Genomic DNA, 27,971 nt, shown 5'->3' with positions numbered 1-27,971 from the left:
GGATTTCAGTCCTTCACGGCGTAGTGTGTTACCAATTGTTTTCTTGGTGACTATGGTCCCAGCTGCCTTGAGATCATTGACAAGATCCTCCCATGTAGTTCTGGGCTGATTCCTCACCATTCTCATGATCATTGCAACTCCACGAGGTGAGTGCTTGCATGGAGCCCCAGGCCGAGGGAGATTGACAGTTATTTTGTGTTTCTTCCATTTGCGAATAATCGCACCAACTGTTGTCACCTTCTCACCAAGCTGCTTGGCGATGGTCTTGTAGCCCATTCCAGCCTTGTGTAGGTCTACAATCTTGTCCCTGACATCCTTGGAGAGCTCTTTGGTCTTGGCCATGGTGGAGAGTTTGGAATCTGATTGATTGATTGCTTCTGTGGACAGGTGTCTTTTATACAGGTAACACACTGAGATTAGGAGCACTCCCTTTAAGAGTGTGCTCCTAATATCAGCTCGTTACCTGTATAAAAGACACCTGGGAGCCAGGAATCTTTCTGATTGAGAGGGGGTCAAATACTTATTTCCCTCATTATGCAAATCAATTTATAAAATTTTTGACATGCGTTTTTCTGGATTTTGTTGTTGTTATTCTGTCTCTCACTGTTCAAATAAACCTACCATTGAAATTATAGACTGATTATTTCTTTGTCAGTGGGCAAACGTACAAAATCAGCAGGGGATCAAATACTTTTTTCCCTCACTGTAGATAAAAACACTTCTATAATTGCTTTATCTGACATCAAAAGACATAAAAGAGGACATTTTGAAAATGGTCCATTGCTGAACTGGAATAATTCAAATCAATTTAACATTCCCCTCAGTGTTCCATTTGGCCCAATGAGTGATGAAATGACGGAATCGCAAGACAGCCTACCTAGACCTGCTGTCCAGCGTATCATAACACCAGGCCTGGGTTCAAGTACGTGTATTTGAGTATCTTGTATTGAAAATAATATTTCTGTGTATTTGAGTATTTTCAAACACCCCAAAACAAGTACTTTTATTTAAGTATTTTAAAGGTTATTTAAAAAAAACACATAGTCGACCAAATTGTATTTAAGAGGATTTTCAAATATTTATTTTAAATACTATATTCAAATACCTGGGTTAAACACATAGGAATGTATTTGAGTCAGTGTATTAGAATTTTCCAAATACTTTCCAAGTGTATTTCCAAATACATTAATATGTTCAACTTCTTGTCTTTTCAAATAAAATATATCTTCGAATATATGTGAATTTATAACTCCCGAGTGGCGCAGTGGCCAGCAGGGATGTGGGTTCGTTTCCCACGGGGGGCCAGTATGAAAAAAACAAACAACAAAAAACATGTATGCATTCACTAACTGTAAGTTGCTCTGGATAAGAGCATCTGCTAAATGACTCAAATGTAAATATGTGAAAGTAATTGAGATATTTGAAATAACATTTGAACCCAGGTCTACAACACTTCCGCTGAGCACAATAGCACTAATATTTCTGTGTACCTTATTCTCTAGACACAATATTGCATGTTAAAAGACCAGTGGGTTAGAAGAACCCGTGGCTAGAACACAAAGTCTTTCATGCCCCTGCACCTACCACCTGGAGGGGCTTAAGTTAAGGAGGGCCTATCTGAAATCAATGCCCATTTTCTCAAAATGTACCATTAAAGCAGCCATCAATTGCACGCTAGTGACCACACATAATGAGATAATGCCAATAATGCCAATATTGTCAATCACTACACCCTGAGGACGTATGTTTCCCATCTAACCACCCACTTCCTCCCTCCAGGTAAGTCTGATTGGTCACAATGGGTGCTGCACATCGCTAGTGGATAAGGAGCATTCACCACCCCCACTCCATTACAATGGAAGGCATTCACCACCCCCACTCCATTACAATGGAAGCCATTCACCATCCCCACCCCCATTACAATGGAAGCCATTCACCATCCCCACCCCCATTACAATGGAAAGTATTCACCACCCCATAACAAAGGAAAGCATTTTGAACACAGGATGAGCACCATACAGATACAACATCCAACCATAGGTGGAGTTGGGCTTCCTGTGTGGGAACAGTGGTAAGTGGTTCATGCCATAGACCTACGGGGGTTCACTTAAAGGGCCAATCCACAGTTGAAACAATAACAAAGTGTTGTCCCCACCACTGTTTCGGTAACAAGCTGATGGATGGGGCTGGAGAAATGTAACCACTCTCAAATTCATAGATAGAGCTATGGATGCAAGGACTGACCATCCACTACATGACCAAAAGTATGTGGACACCTGCTTGTCGAACATGTCATTCCAAAATCATGGGAGTTGGACCCCCCCCCCCCCCCCCCCCCCATTGCTGCTATAACAGCCTCCATTATTCTGGGAAGGCTTTCCACTAGATGTTGGAACATTGCTGCGGGGACTTGCTTCCATTCAGTCACAAGAGCATTGGTGAGGTCAGGGACTGATGTTGGGCTATTAGGCCTGGCTCGCAGTCAGCGTTCTAATTCATCCCAAAGGTGTTCGATGGGGTTGATGTCAGGGCTCTGTGCAGGCCAGTCAAGTTCTTCCACACCAATCTCGACCAACCATTTCTATATGCGCCTTGCTTTGTGCACGGGGGTATTGTCATGCTGAAACAGGAAAGGGCCTTCCCCAAACTGTTGCAACAAAGTTGGAAGCACAGAATCATCTAGAATGTAATTGTATGCTGTAGCGTTAAGATTTCCCTTCACTGGAACTAAGGGGCCTAGCCCGAACCATGAAAAACAGCCCCAGACCATTATTCCTCCTCCACCAAACTTTAAAGTTGGCACTATGCATTGTGGCAGGTAGCGTTCTCCTGGCATCCACCAAACCAAGATTCGTCCGTCGGACTGCCAGATGGTGAAGCGTGATTCATCACTCCAGAGAACGCGTTTCCACTGCTCCAGAGTCCAATGGCAGCGAGCTTTACACCACTCCAGCTAATGCTTGGCATTGCGCATGGTGATCTTAGGCTTGTGTGCGGCTGCTCCGCCTTGGAAACCCATTTCATGAAGCTACCGACTAACAGTTCTTGTGCTGACTTACTTCCAGGGGCAGTTTGGAACTCGGTAGTGAGTGTTGCAACCGAGGACAGACGATTTTTACGCGCTACGCGCTTCAGCACTCGGCGGCTCCGTTTCTGTGAGCTTGTGTGGCCTACCACTTTTTGTGGCAGAGCTGTTGTTGCTCCTAGACGTTTCCACTTCACAATGACAGCACTTACAGTTGACTAGGGCAGCTCCAGCAGGGCAGACATTTGACGAACCTACTTGTTGGAAAGGTGGCATCCTATGACGGACAGTGCCACATTGAAAGTCACTGAGCTCTTCAGTAAGGTAATTATACTGCCAATGTTTGTCTATGGAGATTGCGTGGCTGTGCGCTCGATTTTATACACTTGTCAGCAACGGGTGTAGCTGAAATAGCCGAATCCACTAATTTGAAGGGGTGTCCAGATACCTTTGTATATATAGTGTATAAAAATGATAGTTTAACCATGTTTTGAGGCTGTATAGTGTTTGTTTACATTTATTTTGTTTACAAACATTTGAGTAAAACATTTGTGGGCCATACTTGCAAACTTTTGCTTAGACCCAAGGTTTATACCTGTGGTCTAAAATGGCTAGATGCTAGCTTTTCTCATAGGCCAACCTGGCACAATTAGCCACTACACTGAGGACAACCAGAAGAGCACATAATTATATCCGGTAACAGAATAATGGATCAACTTATCAGCATGGTAGGTTAGGTTACTTTCTAAATTTCATCCGTTACAGTTACTAGTTACATGTCCAAAATTGTAATCAGTAACTTAACTAATGTAATCTGTTTACTTTTAGATTACTTGCCCCTTAGGAGGCATTAGAAGAAAACGAAAAGGAATGTTACCAATTGAACGACATCTATTGCAGGATAAATCAATGTTGGAGTTTAGATAGCTGGCCATAGATGGATGTTGCATTTTATAGGCTATGTAGGCTTCTGACCTATTGCTTTCTCTTCAATACAGATAATAATACGATCAGGCTATACTTTAAAAACCAAAGTCTGTCAGATTTCCAGTCATTTCAATTACTTAAATATCCCTTGATCTTCAAGAGTGTGTCATCAAAGTGGTCTATGACTTGTGATAAGACTCGCTCAGGTGGAATAAACTTAAACTTGTGCCTCTTTTCAATACTGATTTGAATGAAATTGAGAAAACATATTTTATTTTATTTTTTACGCTAAAATCTGAATTTCTGAATTGAAAAGTAATCCTAGAAGTAATTATCTTCAACAGTATGTATACTCTGATTACAATGTTTTTGCTGGTAATGGAACTGATAATAGTAAAAAAACAAAAAACATATACATATAAAAAGGTGTATGTAATCCGTTACTCCCCAACCCTGCCTATCAGTAGAGCCACCATCCAATTGCATTTGTTAAACAGGTCAATTTGGCAACAACCTTAGCGGAGTTGGTAGAAAGCAGATGTTTCTGGTTTTCAGGGTTTTCACTATTTACCATAGCCACAAAGTCAAAATGGGCTATGTCCTAAAAATTCATGAAAACAAACATTTACTTTTTGGTCTTAATTTAAGGTTAGGGTTAGGTATAAGGATATCAGTGTGGTTAAGGTGACGACCGGTTTTCAGGGATACAGTATTTTAAACCTATCTTCCGTTTCCCCTGAAAAAAACGGAATTGGGGACGCCGCTCAAGCATCTTTCTACGCCTGCTACACAAGGTTAACTTGGCCACCAGAGGGAGATTCTAAAACCTCAAACCTCAAAAGGGTTATTTTGTTATCTGTGCCATGGTCTAATGTGTAGTGTGCCAATATTGGATGATGCTTACTTAATTCTTCACTCTACTGCTATAATTAAGCAATACGGCCCGAAGGGGTGTGGTATATGGCCAATATACTACGACTAAGGGCTGTTCTGATGCACAATGCAACGCGGAGTGCCTGGACACAGCCCTTAGCCGTGGTATATTGGCCATATTGTTACAGGAGGGGGTCGCAGTTCCGGAGCGACCCACTAGGTGTCATCCTCCGACAACCTTAGGCACCTCCTCACTCACAGTCTGGACTAATCATTATCATATTGGTGTCACCTGTGTCTACCTGTTCACCTGTGTATTTATGCCCTCACTTCCCTGTGTTCCCTTGCTCAGTTATCTCTGCTAGTTTCTCTATGCTCAGTAGTACTAATCAGTGTCTGATCGGAGAAGTATGTACAGGTACTCAAGAAGTGTTCACCCTGTTTCTTTATTATTTCAGTCGTAGTTACTATTTTGTATTTTGGCTGTCAGCCTGTTTTTGGAGACTTATTTGCTCCACCTTTCTTTTATCGTGTTCTTTCTTTTAAGTCCGTTGTTTTGTATCCTGGCTTTTGGATCACCAGTAAAGATCCTTGTTTCACCATCTCTGCCTACTGCCTACTGTCTATCCTGCACCGCACCTGGGTCACACCTCACACCAACCCTTACACCATATACCACAACCCCCCGAGGTGCCTTATTGCTATTATAAACTGGTTACCTACGTAATTAGAACAGTAAAAATAAATGTTTTGTCATACCCGTGGTGTACGTTCTGATATACCATGGCTGTCAGCCAATCAGCATTCAGGGCTCGAACCACCCAGTTTATAATTACTAGTGGTGCAGTCTGGAAAGGAAGGAAGTTCAAAGGGATACAACAGCTGTGAGTTTGAATCCCTCTTGGGGCATTATTTTTCTTAAGGAAATAACATTCTACTTCTGATCCTCAAGTCAAATAACGCATATGTGACGAAGTAGGTCATTTAAAAAATGCAGGTCTACATGCAGTGAGGTAAAAAAGTATTTGATCCCCTGCTGATTTTGTACGTTTGCCCACTGACAAAGAAAAGATCAGTCTAGAATTTTAATGGTAGGTTTATTTGAAAAGTGAGAGACAGAATAACAACAAAAAAATCCAGAAAAATGCATGTCAAAAATGTTATAAATTGATTTGCATTTTAATGAGGGAAATAAGTATTTGACCCCCTCTCAATCAGAAAGATTTCTGGCTCCCAGGTGTCTTTTATACAGGTAACGAGCTGATATTAGTGTGTTCCTAATCTCAGCTTGTTACCTGTATAAAAGACACCTGTCCACAGAAGCAATCAATCAATCAGATTCCAAACTCTCCACCATGGCCAAGACCAAAGAGCTCTCCAAGGATGTCAGGGACAAGATTGTAGACCTACACAAGACTGGAATGGGCTACAAGACCATCGCCAAGCAGCTTGGTGAGAAGGTGACAACAGTTGGTGCGATTATTCGCAAATGGAAGAAACACAAAAGACCTGTCAATCTCCCTCGGCCTGGGGCTCCATGCAAGATCTCACCTCGTGGAGTTGCAACGATCATGAGAACGGTGAGGAATCAGCCCAGAACTACACGGGAGGATCTTGTCAATGATCTCAAGGCAGCTGGGACCATAGTCACCAAGAAAACAATTGTTAACACACTACGCCGCGAAGGACTGAAATCCTGCAGCGCCCACAAGGTCCCCCTGCTCAAGAAAGCACATATACAGGCCCGTCTGAAGTTTGCCAATGAACATCTGAATGATTCAGAGGAGAACTGGGTGAAAGTGTTGTGGTCAGATGAGACCAAAATAGAGCTCTTTGGCATCAACTCAACTCACCGTGTTTGGAGGAGGAGGAATGCTTTGGGGGTGTTTTTCTGCTAAGGGGACAGGACAACTTCACCGCATCAAAGGGACGATGGACGGGGCCGTCAAATCTTGGGTGAGAACCTCCTTCCCTCAGCCAGGGCATTGAAAATGGGTCGTGGATGGGTATTCCAGCATGACAATGACCCAAAACACACGGCCAAGGAAGCAAAGGAGTGGCTCAAGAAGAAGCACATTAAGGTCCTGGAGTGGCCTAGCCAGTCTCCAGACCTTAATCCCAAAATCTGTGGAGGGAGCTGAAGGTTCGAGTTGCCAAACGTCAGCCTCAAAACCTTAATGACTTGGAGAAGATCTGCAAAGAGGAGTGGGACAAAATCCCTCCTGAGATGTGTGAAAACCTGGTGGCCAACTACAAGAAACGTCTGACCTCTGTGATTGCCAACAAGGGTTTTGCCACCAAGTACTAAGTCATGTTTTGCAGAGGGGTCAAATACTTATTTCCCTCATTAAAATGCAAATCAATTTATAACATCTTTGACATGCGTTTCTCTGGATTTTTTTGTTGTTATTCTGTCTCTCACTGTTCAAATAAACCTACCATTAAAATTATAGACTGATCATGTCTTTGTCAGTTGGCAAACGTACAAAATCAGCAGGGGATCAAATACTTTTTTCCCTCACTGTAGGTGTACACATCCATGTAATATATGTATTATCATGTGATTATTAGCAGTGTGTCTACAAGCAGGGCCGGCCCCAGGCATAAGCAACCTAAGCGGGGTCTTAACTTACTATTGAGAGTAAGAATAGGAAAATACACCAAAGGCAATTTCGAAATTTGGTTGTGCATCAGCAGTTTTTCTCTTGTTATGCAAGTCACTCAATTAGCTGACAATTACTAATGTCAATCTTTTGATTGGTAGTTAGTCTAGCCAGCTATTTAAACTTGTAGTAATCATGGCCGAATACCAACCAGGCACGCAGGGCACGTACCCAGGGCCCTGAACTCCAAGGGCCCCCATTGATTTTGTTAGTTATTCTCAGTCAGATATCATACTAACATCGCATAAGTCATGGCAGCATTTGTAGAATTGTAGGAATTTAGCTTTTATAGGGCAATGCCGCTCCTATTTTGACGTAATTCCTGTCTTGTTTAGGTTCCATCTCTGAAGAATGACGCAGGCTGCTAATATATATTCACAAATTGGGGGTGGGAACGTTGTGGTGGACAAATAACAAGTAGGGCACTGATGTAACCTTATCTAGCTAGCTAATGTTATCCGTTGTTGCTACACCGTATTCAAAAGATTAGCCAGCTGTCGGCTAGGCTATGGCTGGTTCTGGAGCTGGATTTGTCATAAGCATTTGGAGAAAACTTCACCACAGATGGATAGGGGAAACCAGTCTCTTTAAATTTGCCATCTATTGTTATCTCCAACGTTTTGGCATGTTCCATAAATCGTCTTTCAGCTGAAAAAAAGTGAACTTCCTTTCTTGTGGGCGTTTAAAACTGCAAAAATGTCTCTCCACCCCATGGCAAAATGGGTATAATTGCAAGAAATTAGCTGTAAAACATTTTTTATGGGCCTAATAATAAAGACATAATTTAAAAAATAATTACCTTTTAATGTAGCATGAACACAACCAGTCATGATATTTTCATCTGATTGTTAAACAAATCACTTCAAAAAGTAGGCTACCTGTGCACGTTCATCCACTCCAAAAGAATTCCAGCATCCAAACTGAATGTAGCCTACAGTGCATTCGGAAAGTATTCAGACCCATTCAATTTCCACATTTTGTTACGTTACAACCTTATTCTAAAATTGATTTAAAAAAAAAAAAACTCATCAATCTACACACAATACCCCATAATGACAAAGCGAAAACAGGTTTCTAGAAATTCTTGCAAATGTATTAAAAATAAAAAACAGAAATACCTTATTTACATAAGTATTCTGACCATTTGCTATGAGACTCGAAATTGAGCTCAGGTGCATCCTGTTTCCATTGATCATCTTTGAGATGTTTCTACAACTAGATTGGAGTCCACCTGTGGTAAATTCAATTGATTGGACATGATTTGGAAAGGCACACATCTGTCTAAATAAGGTCCCACAGTTGACAGTGCATGTCAGTGCAAAAACCAAGCCATGAGGTCGAAGGAACTATCCATAGAGCTCCGAGACAGGATTGTGTCGAGGCACAGGTCTGGGGAAGGGTACCAAAACATTTCTGCAGCATTGAAGGTCCCAAGAACACAGTGGCCTCCATCATTCTTAAATGGAAGAAGTTTGAAACCACCAAGACTCTTCCTAGAGCTGGCCGCCCGGCCAAACTGAGCAATTGGGGGAGAAGGGCCCTGGTCAGGTGACCAAGAACCTGATGGTCACTCTGAATGAGCTCCAGAGGTCCTCTGTGGAGATGGGAGAACCTTCCAGAAGGACAACCATCTCTGCAGCACTCCACCAATCAGGCCTTTATGGTAGAGTAGCCAGACGGAAGCCACTTCTCAGTAAAAGGCACATGACAGCCCGCTTGGAGTTTGCCAAAAGATGTCCTCAGGACCTTCTCAAACGTCCAAAATCGACGTGTGTCTCTGGTGACCAGGCTGGAAATTCAGCACTACTGAGTGGACAGCACTGTCACATATAAAATAAATGGTTTAAACCATGTCTGGTAGGGGTGTTTGTTTAATTTGGAAGCTTTTATTTTAATATTTCCCACTGTACAACAAATGTACCACTACATTTTAAACAAATAGGAGAATGGTTAAATTAGCATTATTTAGAGACCCAGAACAGAATCATATTTGTCTTGGTAAAATGTATTTTATAACATAAGGAAGACTTCTGTTTTTTTATACTGTGTTATGCTTGTTCGCGAAGCACTCCTCACAGGCCGTTTGGTGTACGTTTTTTTTGTTGGTGAGATGAAACTGCCAAAACTCTGAAAAGCAGCTATCTGGCTCCATCCACTGACTGTAGACGAAAGTCGAGTGAAGTCGGGGGAGGTGCATCTAGGACAGCCGAAAGTCGGACACTAATGCGGTTTTCCAAAAGCAAGATTCAGATCAAAATGCCAGTTTTGCCATTGTTTATAAAAGTTGTTGTTTTGATTTGATAACATCAGAAGATATCCTCCTCGCAATCTCCAAAATACAACAGCCACAGGACAACTTTGTTTGGACGTAGCTAGCTGGGATCTTCTACAAGGAATCTGCCTCCCAAAAAAGTTTATCCCAAGTGGGTGTGACACCTACTCCCGTTGCCTGCTGCCCTGTTGCTTGGATTCCACCTGGCGATCTGTTCACCGTGTGCCCTGGCCTGTCTCCCCCTGTCTGGTACAGGTACCCCCGCCACAATCCCCACTCTCTCCTGAGCTTTCGCTCACCTCCAGCACACACGCTCTGTTTTGGTGAGTGACTCTGAACTTACGATGGATAGCCCCAAGTTGTTATATTTTTTTCTTGTGCTTTATGCTATTTGCGACATGACTCCTGCGTGCTTTGTTGACTATGACCTTGCTTGTTTACCCGCTCGTGGGACAGACTATGTTTGTTCCCACACTCGAGACTCTGACTCTCTATTGGTGACAGTTTCTTGGACTCCCATCATATTCTAACCACCTCTCGCCGGCTTTGTATTCGTTTTACCTGATGAAATTGCTGTACAATATGATCTTGTTGCCATCTGATGCACATTCAAATGTCATAACAAATCAACACTGCAGAGCTCTCCCTTTCCTCGGCCGTGCCCTGATTGTATTACTGCTGATGATATCTGGAAATGTGCACGTACATTCTGGCCCATCTACTGTTGCTAGCCCCAATTCTGACTTGTGCTCTGATATCTGCTTCACTGATTGTTGCTCTCATAAAAGCCTGGGCTTTCTGCACGATACCTAAAATTGATCAATTGAAAGTGTGGGTTCACAGCTCCAATCCAGATGTGTTGGTTATTACTGAGATGTGGTTAAGAAAGAGTGTTTTGAACACTGATGTTAACCTTTCTGGTTATAACCTTTTTCGGCAACACAGATCTTCCAAAGGTGGTGGAGTGGCAATCTTTACCAAGGAACACCTTCAGTGCTCGGTTGTCTCCACCAAGTCTGTCCCCAAACAATTTGATTTGCTGGTTTCAAGCATAAAACTTTCAAATAGCTCTTTGTTGACTGTTGCTGGGTGTTATCGTCCACCATCAGCACCGGCCTGTACCCTACCTGCTCTAAGTCTGAATTTGTCCTGCCAGGTGACCTAAATTGGGACATGCTTAAACCACCTGACAAGTCCTAAAGCAATGGGACACCCTAAATCTTTCTCAGATTATTACCAATCCCACAAGGTATGACTCCAAACATCCAGAAAAGGCTACTGTCCTTGATGTTATCCTCACAAATAATCTGAATAGGTATCAGTCAGGTGTTTTCTGTAATGACCTTAGTGATCACTGTTTTACAGCCTGTGTTCGTAATGGCTACTCAGTGAAACGACCTGTCCTGATTTGTCATAGACGCTTGCTAAAAAACTTTAATGAGCAAGCCTTCCTTCATGACCTGGCCTCTGTAAATTGGTATAGAATCAGCTTGATCCCCTCTGTCGAAGACGCTTGGACCTTCTTTTTTGATATTTTCAGTAGTATTGTTAACAAACACGCCCCCATAAAGAAAATGAGAATTTAAAACAGGTTCAGCCCCTGGTTCAACTGTGATCTGGCAGAGTTACTCCACCTCAAGAATTCCATTTGGCGAATGGCTTGGCACACACTTACTCAGGCTGACTGGCTCTCGTTCAGGCAAATGAGAAATAAGTGCACTCAGGCTATCCGGAAGGCTAAAGCTAGTTACTTTAAGTAGAAGTTCTCTCTCTGTGGGTCTAACCTCAAGAAGTTCTGGAAAACGGTTAAAGACCTGGAGAATAAACCCTCCTCCTACTGACAAAGAGCACATGGCTAAGCTCTTTAATCACCACTTCATTAAGTCAGGATTCCCATTTGACTCAGCCATGCCTCCTTGCCCGTCCAACATTTCCTCATCTCCAAGTCCTTCTAATGTGACTAGCCCCGATGCTCCTCCCTCTTCTTCCCCTGCCCTGCTACAAAGTTTCTCCCTGTAGGCGGTCACGGAGTCCGAGGTGCTAAAGGAACTACTTAAACTTGACACCAAAAAACCATCTGGGTCAGATGGTTTAGACCCTTTCTTCTTTAAGGTTGCAGCCCCTATCATCGCCAAGCCTGTCTCTGACCTTTTTAACCTGTCTCTCCTCTCTGGGGAGGTTCCATTGCTTGGAAGGCAGCCACGGTGCGTCCTTTATTTAAAGGGGGAGATCAAGCGGATCCTAACTGTTATAGGCCAATTTCTATTTTGCCCTGTTTATCAAAAATGTTGGAAAAACGTGTCAATATTCAGCTGACTGGCTTTCTTGATGTCTATAGTATTCTCTCTGGTATGCAATCTGGTTTCCGCTCAGGTTATGGATGTGTCATTGCAACCTTAAAGGTCCTTAATGATGTCACCATTGCCCTTGATTCTAAGCAATGTTGTGCTGCTATTTTTATTGACTTGGCCAAAGCTTTTGATAAGGTAGACCATTCCATCCTTGTCGGCCGGCTAAGGAGTATTGGTGTCTCTGAGGGGTCTTTGGCCTGGTTTGCTAACTACCTCTCTCAAAGAGTGCAGTGTATAAAGTCAGAACATCTGCTATCTCAGCCACTGCCTGTGATGTAGAAAATTGTCTTTGTCCTCAGTCGAACACAAAGTACTTTCAGAGTTTTTGTAGAATTAAGATAGACTTTATTACACAGATAATAGGGCCGAGGTGGTCTGCAGAGCATCTAACTTTCCACCTCTCAGCTCTCAGTTTATATACAGTTTCATCCTTAATCATTTTACTTAATCCCTCCCTCTTTGGTTCCTCCACCACCATCTCCAGTTTTCACCTCTTGACCGCTTCGCCCACTTCCTTATTTTATAACAATGGCGATATCTGACTTCTCTTCCCGCTACAATAGTGGCGGGACCAAGCCCTGGCTCTGCTCTGTTTATTCTTAAAGAAATCAATCGATACTTAAACATGGCAGGTCCATAATCAATTTCTCAAACATATACACATAGCAGGCAGTTCTCACACATTATAGGCCCATTCTCAGGTCCATTTCCTGGCTCTGTTCCAAGCCTCTTTCTTCTGTACCTCTCAGTCCCAATGCCCGTCATGTTGTAATTAACCATGTTTAACTTATAGTCTGAACTATGTTTAACACCTGGCTCCGTTCCAGGAATATGCCTAAGGAGGGAGGCAAAGGGCAACATTCTGGTTTCAGTCACTGATAAGGTAGGACAGCCTTGGATTAGGGAGAAGCGAAGAATTGGCCCCTCCCCGGATTTTGTGTTAAACGTTCTACAACAAAGCTTTCTTAGTGTCCAACAAGCTTTCTCTGCCCTTAACCTTGTTCTGAACACCTCCAAAACAAAGGTAATGTGGTTTGGTAAGAAGAATGCCCCTCTTCTTACCGGTGTGATTACTACCTCTGAAGGTTTAGAGCTTGAGGTAGTCACCTCATACAAGTACTTGGGAGTATGGCTAGACAGTAAACTGTCCTTCTCTCAGCACATATCAAAGCTGCAGGCTAAGGCTAAATCTAGACTTGGTTTCCTCTATCGTAATCACTCCTCTTTCACCCCAGCTGCCAAACTAACCCTGATTCAGATTACCGTCCTACCCATGCTAGATTACGGAGATGTAATTTATAGATTGGCAGGTAAGGGTGCTCTCGAGCGGCTAGATGTTCTTTACCATTCGGCCATCAGATTTGCCACCAATGCTCCTTAAAGGACACATCACTGCACTCTATACTCCTCTGTAAACTGGTCATCTCTGTATACCCGTCGCAAGACCCATTGGTTGATGCTTATTTACAAAACCCTCTTAGGCCTCACTCCCCCCTATCTAAGATACCTACTGCAGCCCTCATCCTCCACATACAACACCCGTTCTGCCAGTCACATTTTGTTAAAGGTCCCCAAAGCACACACATCCCTGGGTCGCTCCTCTTTCCAGTTCGCTGCAGCTAGCGACTGGAACGAGCTGCAGGAAACACTCAAACTGGACAGTTTTATCTCCATCTCTTCATTCAAAGACTCAGTCATGGACACTCTTACTGACAGTTGTGACTGCTTCGCGTGATGTATTGTTGTCTCTACCTTCTTGCCTTTGTGCTGTTGTCTGTGCCGCTACCATGTTGTGCTGCTGCAATGTTGTGTTGCTACCATGTTGTTTTCATGTTGGGTTGCTACTTTGCTGTGTTGTCGTGTGTTGCTGCCATGCTATGTTGTTGTCTTAGGTCTGACTTTATGTAGTGTTGTGTTGTCTCTCTTGTTGTGATGTGTGTTTGGTCCTATATTTATTCTCATATTTTTTAAATCCCAGCCCCCGTCCCCGCAGGATGCCTTTTGCCTTCTGGTAGGCCGCCATTGTAAATAAGAATTTGTTCTTAACTGATTTGCCTAGTTAAATAAAATACAAATAAATTGACATGTTATCATCACCAAGCACGTTTTCAGCCAATCTGGGCAGAGTGGGTGAACACTATACTATACAGTATATCTATCTTATCCTGAAAAACTCTCCCCTAATCTAACCCCGCCCACTCTGTTTAGTAGCTATTTGTATTTGTATTTATTATGGATCCCCATTAGTTCCTGCCAAGGCAGCAGCTACTCTTCCTGGGGGTTTATTATGGATCCCCATTAGTTCCTGCCAAGGCAGCAGCTACTCTTCCTGGGGTTTATTATGGATCCCCATTAGTTCCTGCCAAGGCAGCAGCTACTCTTCCTGGGGTTTATTATGGATCCCCATTAGTTCCTGCCAAGGCAGCAGCTACTCTTCCTGGGGGTTTATTATGGATCCCCATTAGTTCCTGCCAAGGCAGCAGCTACTCTTCCTGGGGTTTATTATGGATCCCCATTAGTTCCTGCCAAGGCAGCAGCTACTCTTCCTGGGGGTTTATTATGGATCCCCATTAGTTCCTGCCAAGGCAGCAGCTACTCTTCCTGGGGTTTATTATGGATCCCCATTAGTTCCTGCCAAGGAAGCAGCTACTCTTCCTGGGGGTTTATTATGGATCCCCATTAGTTCCTGCCAAGGCAGCAGCTACTCTTCCTGGGGGTTTATTATGGATCCCCATTAGTTCCTGCCAAGGCAGCAGCTACTCTTCCTGGGGTTTATTATGGATCCCCATTAGATCCTGCCAAGGCAGCAGCTACTCTTCCTGGGGTTTATTATGGATCCCCATTAGTTCCTGCCAAGGCAGCAGCTACTCTTCCTGGGGTTTATTATGGATCCCCATTAGTTCCTGCCAAGGCAGCAGCTACTCTTCCTGGGGTTTATTATGGATCCCCATTAGTTCCTGCCAAGGCAGCAGCTACTCTTCCTGGGGTTTATTATGGATCCCCATTAGTTCCTGCCAAGGCAGCAGCTATTCTTCCTGGGGGTTTATTATGGATCCCCATTAGTTCCTGCCAAGGCAGCAGCTACTCTTCCTGGGGTTTATTATGGATCCCCATTAGTTCCTGCCAAGGAAGCAGCTACTCTTCCTGGGGGTTTATTATGGATCCCCATTAGTTCCTGCCAAGGCAGCAGCTACTCTTCCTGGGGTTTATTATGGATCCCCATTAGTTCCTGCCAAGGCAGCAGCTACTCTTCCTGGGGTTTATTATGGATCCCCATTAGTTCCTGCCAAGGAAGCAGCTACTCTTCCTGGGGGTTTATTATGGATCCCCATTAGTTCCTGCCAAGGCAGCAGCTACTCTTCCTAGGGGTTTATTATGGATCCCCATTAGTTCCTGCCAAGGCAGCAGCTACTCTTCCTAGGGGTTTATTATGGATCCCCATTAGTTCCTGCCAAGGCAGCAGCTACACTTCCTAGGGGTTTATTATGGATCCCCATTAGTTCCTGCCAAGGCAGCAGCTACTCTTCCTAGGGGTTTATTATGGATCCCCATTAGTTCCTGCCAAGGCAGCAGCTACTCTTCCTGGGGTTTATTATGGATCCCCATTAGTTCCTGCCAAGGCAGCAGCTACTCTTCCTGGGGTTTATTATGGATCCCCATTAGTTCCTGCCAAGGCAGCAGCTACACTTCCTAGGGGTTTATTATGGATCCCCATTAGTTCCTGCCAAGGCAGCAGCTACTCTTCCTAGGGGTTTATTATGGATCCCCATTAGTTCCTGCCAAGGCAGCAGCTACTCTTCCTGGGGTTTATTATGGATCCCCATTAGTTCCTGCCAAGGCAGCAGCTACTCTTCCTGGGGTTTATTATGGATCCCCATTAGTTCCTGCCAAGGCAGCAGCTACACTTCCTAGGGGTTTATTATGGATCCCCATTAGTTCCTGCCAAGGCAGCAGCTACTCTTCCTAGGGGTTTATTATGGATCCCCATTAGTTCCTGCCAAGGCAGCAGCTACTCTTCCTGGGGTTTATTATGGATCCCCATTAGATCCTGCCAAGGCAGCAGCTACACTTCCTAGGGGTTTATTATGGATCCCCATTAGTTCCTGCCAAGGCAGCAGCTACTCTTCCTAGGGGTTTATTATGGATCCCCATTAGTTCCTGCCAAGGCAGCAGCTACTCTTCCTGGGGTTTATTATGGATCCCCATTAGTTCCTGCCAAGGCAGCAGCTACACTTCCTAGGGGTTTATTATGGATCCCCATTAGTTCCTGCCAAGGCAGCAGCTACTCTTCCTGGGGTTTATTATGGATCCCCATTAGATCCTGCCAAGGCAGCAGCTACACTTCCTAGGGGTTTATTATGGATCCCCATTAGTTCCTGCCAAGGCAGCAGCTACTCTTCCTAGGGGTTTATTATGGATCCCCATTAGTTCCTGCCAAGGCAGCAGCTACTCTTCCTGGGGTTTATTATGGATCCCCATTAGTTCCTGCCAAGGCAGCAGCTACTCTTCCTGGGGTTTATTATGGATCCCCATTAGTTCCTGCCAAGGCAGCAGCTACTCTTCCTGGGGTTTATTATGGATCCCCATTAGTTCCTGCCAAGGCAGCAGCTACTCTTCCTGGGGTTTATTATGGATCCCCATTAGTTCCTGCCAAGGCAGCAGCTACTCTTGCTGGAGCCCAGCAAAATTAAGGCAGATATATACAATTTAAAAAACATTACATTACATTTCACAACAGATTTCACAACACATTAAGTGTGTGCCCTCAGGCCACTACTCTACTACCACATATCTACAACACAAAATCCATGTGTACGTGTGTGTATAGTGCGTATGTTATTGTGTGTGTGTATGCGTGTGTCTGTGCCTGTGTGTGAGTCCCCGCTGTTACATAAGGTGTATTTGTATCTATTTTTTTTTTTTAATCTGATTTTACTACTTGCATGAGTAACTTGATGTGGAATAGAGTTCCATGTAGTCATGGCTCTATGTAGTACTGTTCTGGACTTGTGGAATGGGAAGAGACCACTGGTGGCATGTCTTGTGGGGTATGCATGGGTGTCAGCTGTGTGCTAGTAGTTTAAACAGACAGCTCGGTGCATTCAACATGTCAATACTTCTCACAAATACAAGTAGTGAGGAAGTCAATCTCTCCTGTACTTTGATTCAGGAGAGATAGTCATGCATATCATTAATGTTAGCTCTCCATGTACATTTAAGTGCCAGCCGTGCTGCCCTGTTCTGGGCCAATTGTAATTTTCCTAAGTCCCTTTGTGGCACCTGACCACACGACTGGACAGTACTCCAGGTGCGACAAAACTAGGGCCTGTTGGACCTGTCTTGTTGATAGCATTGTTAAGAAGGCCGAGCAGTGCTTTAATATGGACCGACTTCTCCCCATCATAGCTACTGTTGCATCAATATGATTTGACCATAACCGTTTACAATCTAGGGTTACACAAATTTCCACATTATTCATTACAAGATTTAGTTGAGGTTTAGGGTTTAGTGAATGATTTGTCCCAAATACAATACTAACTTATTTATTGCCACCCATTGTGAACCTGACTGCAGCTCTTTGTTAAGTGCTGCAGTGATTCCACTTGCTGTGGTAGCTGACACGTATAGTGTGGAGTCATCAGCATACATAGACACACTGGCTTTACTCAGAGCCAGTGGCAGGTCATTAGTAAAGATAGAAAAAAGTAAGGGGTCTAGACAGCTGACCTGGGAAATGCCTGACTCTAACTGGATTATGTTGGAGAGGCTTCCATTAAAGAACTCCCTCTGTGTTCTGTTAGACAGGTAACTCTCGATCCACAATGTAGCAGGGTATGTAAAGCCATAACGCGTACGTTTTTCCAGCAGCAGATTATGATCAATAATGTCAAAAGCTGCACTGAAGTCTAACAAAACAGCTAACACAATCTTTTTATTATACATTTCTCTCAGCCAATCATCAGTCATTTGTGTAAGTGCCGTACTGTTAATTTGTTTACTGTGAAATAGCATTGTTTCTGGTCAAACAATTTTTTCCTCCAAAGTTTACTAAAGGTTGGTAAGCCAGCTGTTTGAGCCAGTAAAGGGTGCTTTGCTATTCTCGGCCTGAGGACACACATGTTACTGTAGGCTTAGGTGCTTCCTTAACCAGGGGCGTGGTGGCTCCTTCAGTATGTGTAGGAGTTCTGGATGATGATGTCTCTGAAGAAGGGGAACCAGTCTCTGCACAGGCAGACGAAGTAGATGTATCCAGGGTAGAATGACTCCTTCTGATGGGTGGCCCCAGCCTTGATGAGGTGGAGGGCAGCATCGCTGGCTGGGTAGGCCGTCATGTTGGTGTACCCTCTGGAGGTGGCAGAGAAACATTTAAAGACATGCTGCCTGCAGGGTGTTTATAAACACTGTAATCAGGACTCCATCCGAAATTGCCTATTCCCTATATAGTACAGTACTAGATGCAATTTCGAATGCACACCAGGTTATCTCAATGGGACTTCCTGGTTTGAATAAAAAAAGAACGACACATTGATAAAACCTAAATTATACCTACTGTAATGTTTTATCTTAGCTCCCCATTACACTTTAACTAAGACCTACTATAAATGTAGCAGGTACTGAACCGTCAGAAATATCAAACTACCATAACACAATCACTCAATACAACTCATTAATGTAATGTTTCTCTTACAAGACCAGTTATTCAATGTCACAAGCACAACCAGTCTTGATGTCATGAATCTATTCGGAAGAGATGAGAGTTGTAGAACACAAATCTCTTATTCTGTTGAAAACCCAATTGTAAATGGCTCCTGTGACTAACCTGATTTTGTCCATGGCTGAGTCTGTGTCTATCAGGCCCAGGGTGGTGACGGTCAGAGACACGTTGCTGCGCTGCATGGTTAGCTCATGCTGCATGGAACCAAAGAAACCGTTCACTGCAAACTTGGTGGCCGCGTAGGGCCCCACGAACGGAGTGGTTATCTTCCCTGTAGTGGAGAGAGGGGGAGACAGAGGGAGAAGAGAAAGGTGGTGAGTTCACACAGTATCCACAGTGTTTGTCTGAGTACTTCAGACTGAGAAGGACAGGTTTTTAATTGTATTCCTCCTATAAGGATTACTAGTGTAGTTTGCATTGGTATAAGACTGTATCTGCATAAGACTGTATCTGCATAAGACTATCTGCATAAGACTGTATCTGCATAAGACTGTATCTGCATAAGACTGTATCTGCATAAGACTGTATCTGCATAAGACTGTATCTGCATAAGACTGTATCTGCATAAGACTGTATCTGCATAAGACTGTATCTGCATAAGACTATCTGCATAAGACTATCTGCATAAGACTGTATCTGCATAAGTGAAAAATAGAGCGCCACCAACTGGTGATGGACTCCAAAAATGAAGGTGCCGGTTTATATAAGGGACGATCTCTCTGGGTACCTGGCACAATGACGAACAGGACACAGACTCAAGTTCAACCCTTTATGGCCTTAGACACACAGCTTTATGGTGTAGTTGAATTAATGGTTTTATGGCATCTACGCATTCTCTACACCAGGGAGTGTTTGGAGTTCCAATTTAGGAAAATAATAGTCAGCCTGGCCTTGTAATTGGCCGAGGGCCAAGGTGGGCTGGGTCAGAGGTGACGATTGACAGATCAAGGAAACGTACACTTCTGAGGAGTGGGGTGGAGCACTCCCACCTTGCAACAGATTGCCATCAGAAAACAAAGCCAGATCTGACTGGAAGGACTAGAGTTTTCCACGATAAGACTATATGTATAAGGCTATCTGTGTAAGACTGTATTGTATAAGGGTGTGTGATGTGTACTCACCCAACAGAGAGGACACTACGATCATAGACCCTGCACTCTGCTCCAGTACTGGCAAAGCTGCTGAAGCCATGTTCACGTAGCTGAGGAAATTCAACTTTGGAAGACAACAACACATAAAAAACTACACTCATAGAATAGGCTTGAAGTATAGCCTAATATGAAGAAGAAAACAAATATTTATATTCCAACATTGCTTTGAGCACAAGTATAGCCTAAAATGAAAAATAAACTATGCGTACCTGCATCAGTTCCCTGACGTGATCCCCATCTCCGTTCCACATGGCGAATGGGGTGGATCCGATGTGATTTAGAACCAGGATGTCAAGACCTCCTGCAAAAAAGAGAAACAGGCACAAGTGTCGACTAATGTGCCTTATGAATCTCTAACATAACATAATACATACTCACAATATGACTGAATGTATTCTTAGTGATCAGTCCTTACCCAGTAGTTCGACAGCCATCTTCACCACTCTCTCTGGGTCTGAGGCCTGGGACATGTCCCCTGTCACATACAGCGCCTTCTGGGCCCCCAGGCTTGTGCAGTTCGCTGCCACCTACAGGACAGAGGGAGCAATGACACACTGGTAAAGAGGCTGTCACTATCTATCTGGTCATCATAAGACAGTAGAAAGGATAGAAGTTCATAGACAGACAGACAGACTGACTGACACAGAGACAGACACAGATAGAGAGACCGACACAGACTGACACAGAGACCGACACAGATAGACAGAGAGACGGACACAGAGAGATCCACAAACCTTCTGTAAGGCGTACTCCCTCCTGGCCGTGATGACGATCTGGGCGCCCATCTTGGCGTAGTGGTATGCCACCTGCTCTCCGATGCCCGTGCTGGCCCCAGTCACCAGCACCCTGGCACAACGAACAGACTCTGAGGGGAGGGACAGACAGACGGACAGGCAGTCAGTCAGTCAGGCTGCTTGGGGTGAGGAAGACTACTGATGAGAAAGGAAGATCATATCACAGTGACTATAATAAAATAGCGGTGTTTTAAGGTTGGACACAAATTTGTGTTAAATACTTCATCGTCATCATCACATACAATTAAATATTGGACAAAAATATAAACGCAACATGTAAAGTGTTGGTCCCATGTTTCATTTGCTGAAATACATGTAAAGTATTGGTCGCATGTTTCATGAGCTGAAATACATGTATAGTGTTGGTCCCGTGTTTCATGAGTTGAAATACATGTAAAGTGTTGGTTCCATGTTTCATGAGCTGAAATACATGTAAAGTGTTGGTCCCATGTGTTATGAGCTGAAATAAAAGATCCCAGAAATTTTCCATACGCACAAAATGATTATTTCTCTCATTTTGTGCAAACATTTGTTTACATCCCTGTTAATAAGCATTTATCCTTTGCCAAGATAACACATCTACCTGACAGGTGTGGCATATCAAGAAGCTGAGTAAACAGCATGATCATTACACAGGTGCACCTTGTGCTGGGGACAATAAAAGGGCAATCTAAAAGGTGCAGTTTTGTCACACAACACAATGCCACGATGTCTCAAGTTTTGAGGGGGGGTGCAATTGGCATGCTGACTGCAGGAATGTCCACCAGAGCTGTTGCCAGAGAATTGAATGTTCATCGTTTTAGAGAATTTGGCAGTACGTCCAACCAGCCTCACAACCGCAGACCACGTGTATGGCGTTGTGTGGGCAAGCAGTTTGCTGATGTCAACATTGTGAACACAGTGCCCCATGGTGGCGGTGGGGTTATGGTATGGGCAGGCATAAACTACGGACGAGTACAATTGCATTTTATCGATGGCAAGTGTTATACTGTAACACATTAAGATTAAATATGATCCATGAAGTTGTAGATCCTGACCTTATTTCACACTCAGTTATGTCTGCCCTAACCTTCAAATCTACCAAGTCTCCACAGTCCAGTCTAGATATATTAAAGTGGATATCTGTAGTCATTAAGTGACTAAGGTCCATTGTGGCCTGAAACTGTACACACAGTGGTTAAAGCACTCAGATTAGAAAGTGAATGGTGTCCCATTTGATGTCAATGTTTTTTTTTCTGATTATATTGTTAAATGATGACAATAGTTAAATCTAGTGCATGAAATCTTAATTTAGTTAAAAAACTTGAAATGAAAAAAGGTAAAAGCTTATAGAACACTGGGAAATGAAAATTACAGCAATTTCCTGGATGGGGGGGAAATCTAAATGAACAACAAAACCTTAAATGAGCTAAAAATGTGTGTTGTCTGCCTGTCCTATGGAGCACTGTTTGAGGACTCACCTGGATCAAACGTGTCCCTCCAGAGGACTGCCATTAGGCAAACTCCAAAAATGAAAAACTTGGTCTTCATCGGGACCTGCATAATCACGTTGACTTCAATTCAGTGCCACAGGTGACGCTCAGGTAAGACACGTGACCTTAATTGGTAAAACAATTTTGCGCATGTGCCAATATCCTAGTTGATCTAATTGTAGGTTTTAGGCTATCTAATAACAAAAGTCACGGAAGGTTATTCTAAAAACTCCACCAAGTTCTGTAAAGCATGCTGTGATCACACTGCTACAACCTGCGGACAAAGTGGTTATTGCCTTCCACCTCATATTTATGGTAGGCCTAGCCTACCACTTGTCTTGCCTTAAAGGGGCAGTGAAACTAGGACTCTAGCCAGCTAGCCCAGATGCCAAGGTTTATGTCTTGACTGTAAAGTTGGCACGTTTATTTGTATTTTTTAAATGTCAGATAGGCACATACACAATGTAATTGAGTACCCTCTTCCTTATAATCATTCTAGCTCTCACCATATTCTCATGAACAGGAATATGGGAGCTACGCTATGTACCAGGAGCTGGGAACACACACCTTGTGCAAAAAATATATATTTTATTATCCATGATAGTGTTGTTACACAAACAGACAAAATTGAGAATTGAACACTTATAAGCTTACTAAATAATACACTTTTGCAGAAAGCAGCAAAATAACATGGTCAATATATTTCCTCTGAAGCTCTTGACAGTCCTGTAAACTACACAATGAAGGAGAGGGAGGAGAGAAAATGCAGATATTTTCCCAAACAGAGCTTTTGAATACCACGGACATGGGCATGGTTAAATAATGAATGGTTTTAATAGCTAGCAAACACTGTGAGAACGACAGAGAGGAGGACAACAAGTCTCTACATTGATGTAGAATTTGAGAGCTAAATTAAAAGTGACATTTTGAGAGAACATTTCTTTTAAACTAAATTGAATTATCTAGGGCCTTCTAGGCATTGTAAAATGTTACTCTGGCAAAATGCCACTACTGGTAGGGAACCTTCACCGGTCACCCTAATATAAAGATAAATGCACATTTTGTTCAACTTCTCTAAACAATTGCTTGTTTCAAAAGTCAATTTCAACATCAACCTTTTTAGTGTGGATAAATAGCCCCATTAAAACCTATGTGCAGCTTTACAAAAGCATTCACATAAGGGACATTTTTACACCTGTTCATTTCTGAGGTGAACAAAGAACAAAAACTAAGCTAGAAACATGAAACGGTTTTATTACCTTTTATGTTTAATTCCTTATTGAAAAAAAGGTTTAAATGCTAAGTAAATTGGCCACTAGTGGGGGAACAACAATAAACCAACAATTGCTGCAATCGACTAAATAAAACATTATTCAACATCAAACAGGAAGAGCAAATCACACCAAAGCATCTTTACAGTATTTTTTAAAATGCGTCACACATTACAGGTATTTACAAAAAGTAAGTACAGTTAGGGTCACAGCGGTCTAACAACATGACAGAAATATTAGATTATTCAACCATGACTAAGGGTTGATTGTAATCCAAAATGTCTTAAACATGACTCTCTGAACTCATGAAACTAGTAGCTAAGTCAAACAATTCCTCTCAAATTAAAATTTGAGGTCAGCTGGTGTGGGTGATTCTGAAACATGAGCAGGCAAATCTTGGCAATTGTTTAGAATTTCTATTAAATAACATTTTTTTCTTGCACTATTCAAGCAACACATTTGAACATTAACATAGGTCATTTTCACTGATAATATCTACTTCCTTAGCCAAACAAAACACTGATTCTGTTGTCCATAGTAACCAAGTCATCAACCATCAGTTGGGAATACATTGTATCAAAGCTTTTGCCCCGGTACAAAGTTTGTATTCATGTTTTATTTCAGAATATATAAATAAAATTGACAGCTAAATGTGTTTTAAAATAAGTAGAACAGAGAGATAAGAAAAATAAAACATTGCTGCTTCATCTCATTTCTTAAAGTAACTGTCGAGTGAAAATATCACTTTTAAAAGTTAAAATTCTGTTAAGCCAAATAATGTTGTTGACTCGTCCTATACTCATATTTGTGGCCAAAGCATAAATTGGAGAAAAATAAACACTTCAAAACCCCACCTCAAACTTGTATCTAAAACAGACAGTTTAAAAAATGCTTGCTATTTCCTTATAGAGTATGCTGTCATACTCCTGAGGAGGAAGAGCTGGCCAATCAGCGGCCTACTCGCGTTCATATTTGTAATGACCAGTATATGCCCACACCATTCCAATACAGAAAAGCTGTATTTAATTACCTTTTTTTGGAAGGAAAACTATTTCACTCATATTGTAAGTAATGAATTGTCATATTTCATAGAAATCTGGAAATGTTCGACAGTTACTTTAAAAGAAAAATAAATAGATGCAAGCTTTGAACTGTTTACAAAAGCCTAGTCGATCTAAGTCACAGATTTCACACTTTTAGCAAACTTCTGACCTTGGTAGTCCTTCTCCCATTGGATGAGACACAAGGCAGGGAACATTTCCACAATAATGACAGGTAAGTGTCATGGTTGCAGAGAGTTCAATTTCAATCCAGTCAATTCAGGGGATGTATTCAAATTCCATTGATGAATTAAGTTTCCCAATAATTTGATTTGGTAAATACTGAATTTTGAACTCACTTCCTGAATTGACTGAGTTGAAATGGGAGTCGACCTCAAGGTGGGTGTACAGGTGTGAGGGTCTGAGGCAGGGGGGACTAGAACGTCCTTTCTAGGTGGTTTTAAACCAGGTCTAGTTGTATTCTATGTGGTTTTAACCAGGTCTAGTTGTATTCTAGGTGGGTTTGACCAGGTCTAGTTGTATTCTAGGTGGGTTTGACCAGGTCTAGTTGTATTCTAGGTGGTTTTGACCAGGTCTAGTTGTATTCTAGGTGGTTTTGACCAGGTCTAGTTGTATTCTAGGTGGTTTTGACCAGGTCTAGTTGTATTCTAGGTGGTTTTGACCAGGTCTAGTTGTATTCTAGGTGGGTTTGACCGGGTCGAGCTGTATTCTAGGTGGTTTTGACCAGGTCTAGTTGTATTCTAGGTGGTTTTGACCAGGTCTAGTTGTATTCTAGGTGGTTTTGACCAGGTCTAGTTGTATTCTAGGTGGTTTTGACCAGGTCTAGTTGTATTCTAGGTGGTTTTAACCAGGTCTAGTTGTATTCTAGGTGGTTTTAACCAGGTCTAGTTGTATTCTAGGTGGTTTTGACCAGGTCTAGATGTATTCTAGGTGGTTTTGACCAGGTCTAGTTGTATTCTAGGTGGTTTTAACCAGGTCGAGATGTATTCTAGGTGGTTTTGACCAGGTCGAGCTGTATTCTAGGTGGTTTTGACCAGGTCTAGTTGTATTCTAGGTGGTTTTAACCAGGTCTAGTTGTATTATAGGTGGTTTTAACCAGGTCTAGTTGTATTCTAGGTGGTTTTGACCAGGTCTAGTTGTATTCTAGGTGGTTTTAACCAGGTCGAGATGTATTCTAGGTTGTTTTGACCAGGTCGAGCTGTATTCTAGGTGGTTTTGACCAGGTTTAGTTTTATTCTAGGTGGTTTTAACCAGGTCGGGTTCTATTCTAAGTGGCTTTGACCGGGTCCGGTTGTATTCTAGGTGGTTTTGACCAGGTCTAGTTGTATTCTAGGTGGGTTTGACCGGGTCGAGCTGTATTCTAGGTGGTTTTAACCAGGTCTAGTTGTATTCTAGGTGGTTTTGACCAGGTCTAGTTGTATTCTAGGTGGTTTTGACCAGGTCTAGTTGTATTCTAGGTGGTTTTGACCAGGTGTAGTTGTATTCTAGGTGGATTTGACCAGGTCTAGTTGTATTCTAGGTGATTTTAAACAGGTCTAGTTGTATTCTAGGTGGTTTTGACCAGGTCTAGTTGTATTCTAGGTGGTTTTGACCAGGTCTAGTTGTATTCTAGGTGGTTTTGACCAGGTCTAGTTGTATTCTAGGTGGTTTTGACCAGGTCTAGTTGTATTCTAGGTGGTTTTGACCAGGTCTAGTTGTATTCTAGGTGGTTTTGACCAGGTCTAGTTGTATTCTAGGTAGTTTTAACCAGGTCGAGATGTATTCTAGGTGGTTTTAACCAGGTCGAGATGTATTCTAGGTGGTTTTGACCAGGACTAGTTGTATTCTAGGTGGTTTTGACCAGGTCTAGTTGTATTCTAGGTGGTTTTGACCAGGTCTAGTTGTATTCTAGGTGGTTTTGACCAGGTCTAGTTGTATTCTAGGTAGTTTTAACCAGGTCTAGTTGTATTCTAGGTGGTTTTAACCAGGTCGAGATGTATCCTAGGTGGTTTTGACCAGGTCTAGTTGTATTCTAGGTGGTTATGACCAGGTCTAGTTGTATTCTAGGTGGTTTTAACCAGGTCGAGATGTATTCTAGGTTGTTTTGACCAGGTCGAGCTGTATTCTAGGTGGTTTTGACCAGGTTTAGTTTTATTCTAGGTGGTTTTAACCAGGTCGGGTTCTATTCTAGGTGGCTTTGACCGGGTCCGGTTGTATTCTAGGTGGCTTTGACCAGGTCGGGTTGTATTCTAGGTTGCTTTGACCAGGTCGGGTTGTAGTCTAGGTGGCTTTGACCAGGTCAGGTTGTATTCTAGGTGGCTTTGACCAGGTCGGGTTGTATTCTAGGTTGTTTTGACCAGGTCGAGCTGTATTCTAGGTGGTTTTGACCAGGTTTAGTTTTATTCTAGGTGGTTTTAACCAGGTCGGGTTCTATTCTAGGTGGCTTTGACCAGGTCTAGTTGTATTCTAGGTGGTTTTGACCAGGTGTAGTTGTATTCTAGGTGGATTTGACCAGGTCTAGTTGTATTCTAGGTGATTTTAAACAGGTCTAGTTGTATTCTAGGTGGTTTTGACCAGGTCTAGTTGTATTCTAGGTGGTTTTGACCAGGTCTAGTTGTATTCTAGGTGGTTTTGACCAGGTCTAGTTGTATTCTAGGTGGTTTTGACCAGGTCTAGTTGTATTCTAGGTGGTTTTGACCAGGTCTAGTTGTATTCTAGGTGGTTTTGACCAGGTCTAGTTGTATTCTAGGTAGTTTTAACCAGGTCGAGATGTATTCTAGGTGGTTTTAACCAGGTCGAGATGTATTCTAGGTGGTTTTGACCAGGACTAGTTGTATTCTAGGTGGTTTTGACCAGGTCTAGTTGTATTCTAGGTGGTTTTGACCAGGTCTAGTTGTATTCTAGGTGGTTTTGACCAGGTCTAGTTGTATTCTAGGTAGTTTTAACCAGGTCTAGTTGTATTCTAGGTGGTTTTAACCAGGTCGAGATGTATCCTAGGTGGTTTTGACCAGGTCTAGTTGTATTCTAGGTGGTTATGACCAGGTCTAGTTGTATTCTAGGTGGTTTTAACCAGGTCGAGATGTATTCTAGGTTGTTTTGACCAGGTCGAGCTGTATTCTAGGTGGTTTTGACCAGGTTTAGTTTTATTCTAGGTGGTTTTAACCAGGTCGGGTTCTATTCTAGGTGGCTTTGACCGGGTCCGGTTGTATTCTAGGTGGCTTTGACCAGGTCGGGTTGTATTCTAGGTTGCTTTGACCAGGTCGGGTTGTAGTCTAGGTGGCTTTGACCAGGTCAGGTTGTATTCTAGGTGGCTTTGACCAGGTCGGGTTGTATTCTAGGTTGTTTTGACCAGGTCGAGCTGTATTCTAGGTGGTTTTGACCAGGTTTAGTTTTATTCTAGGTGGTTTTAACCAGGTC

The 27,971-nt window shown here is 42.8% G+C and overlaps 1 protein-coding gene and 1 long non-coding RNA gene across 19 annotated transcripts; one reads left to right on the top strand and one right to left on the bottom strand.

Annotated features, from left to right (window-relative positions):
- Positions 1 to 18,278: 18,278 nt before the first annotated feature.
- LOC311150604 (hydroxysteroid 11-beta-dehydrogenase 1-like protein) lies at positions 18,279 to 22,265 on the bottom strand (the record flags this gene model as incomplete). Its single annotated transcript, XM_084188090.1, has 7 exons — positions 18,279 to 18,456; positions 18,932 to 19,097; positions 19,948 to 20,041; positions 20,187 to 20,278; positions 20,393 to 20,504; positions 20,712 to 20,842; positions 22,232 to 22,265. The coding sequence occupies 7 exons, from the start codon at positions 22,263 to 22,265 to the stop codon at positions 18,279 to 18,281; spliced, it is 807 nt and encodes a 268-aa protein (XP_084044216.1).
- A 550-nt stretch (positions 22,266 to 22,815) lies between these two features.
- Positions 22,816 to 27,706, top strand: LOC311099252. 18 transcript variants are annotated; one of them, XR_014609698.1, is made up of 5 exons: positions 22,816 to 26,497; positions 26,622 to 26,976; positions 27,101 to 27,489; positions 27,614 to 27,627; positions 27,659 to 27,706. It is a non-coding gene; the product is annotated as an uncharacterized lncRNA (long non-coding RNA). The 18 variants fall into 18 exon arrangements; XR_014609699.1 differs by having other exon boundaries at positions 22,816 to 25,008; positions 25,413 to 26,497; positions 27,614 to 27,665; XR_014609700.1 differs by having other exon boundaries at positions 22,816 to 25,008; positions 25,134 to 26,497; positions 27,614 to 27,665.
- The last annotated feature ends 265 nt before the right edge of the window (positions 27,707 to 27,971 follow it).

This window comes from Coregonus lavaretus (assembly GCF_964263955.1).
Source record: "Coregonus lavaretus genome assembly, chromosome: 23".
NCBI classification, from domain to species: Eukaryota; Metazoa; Chordata; class Actinopteri; order Salmoniformes; family Salmonidae; genus Coregonus; species Coregonus lavaretus.
Note: the sequence above shows the minus strand (reverse complement) of the source record. Positions and strands in the feature narration are given on the sequence as shown.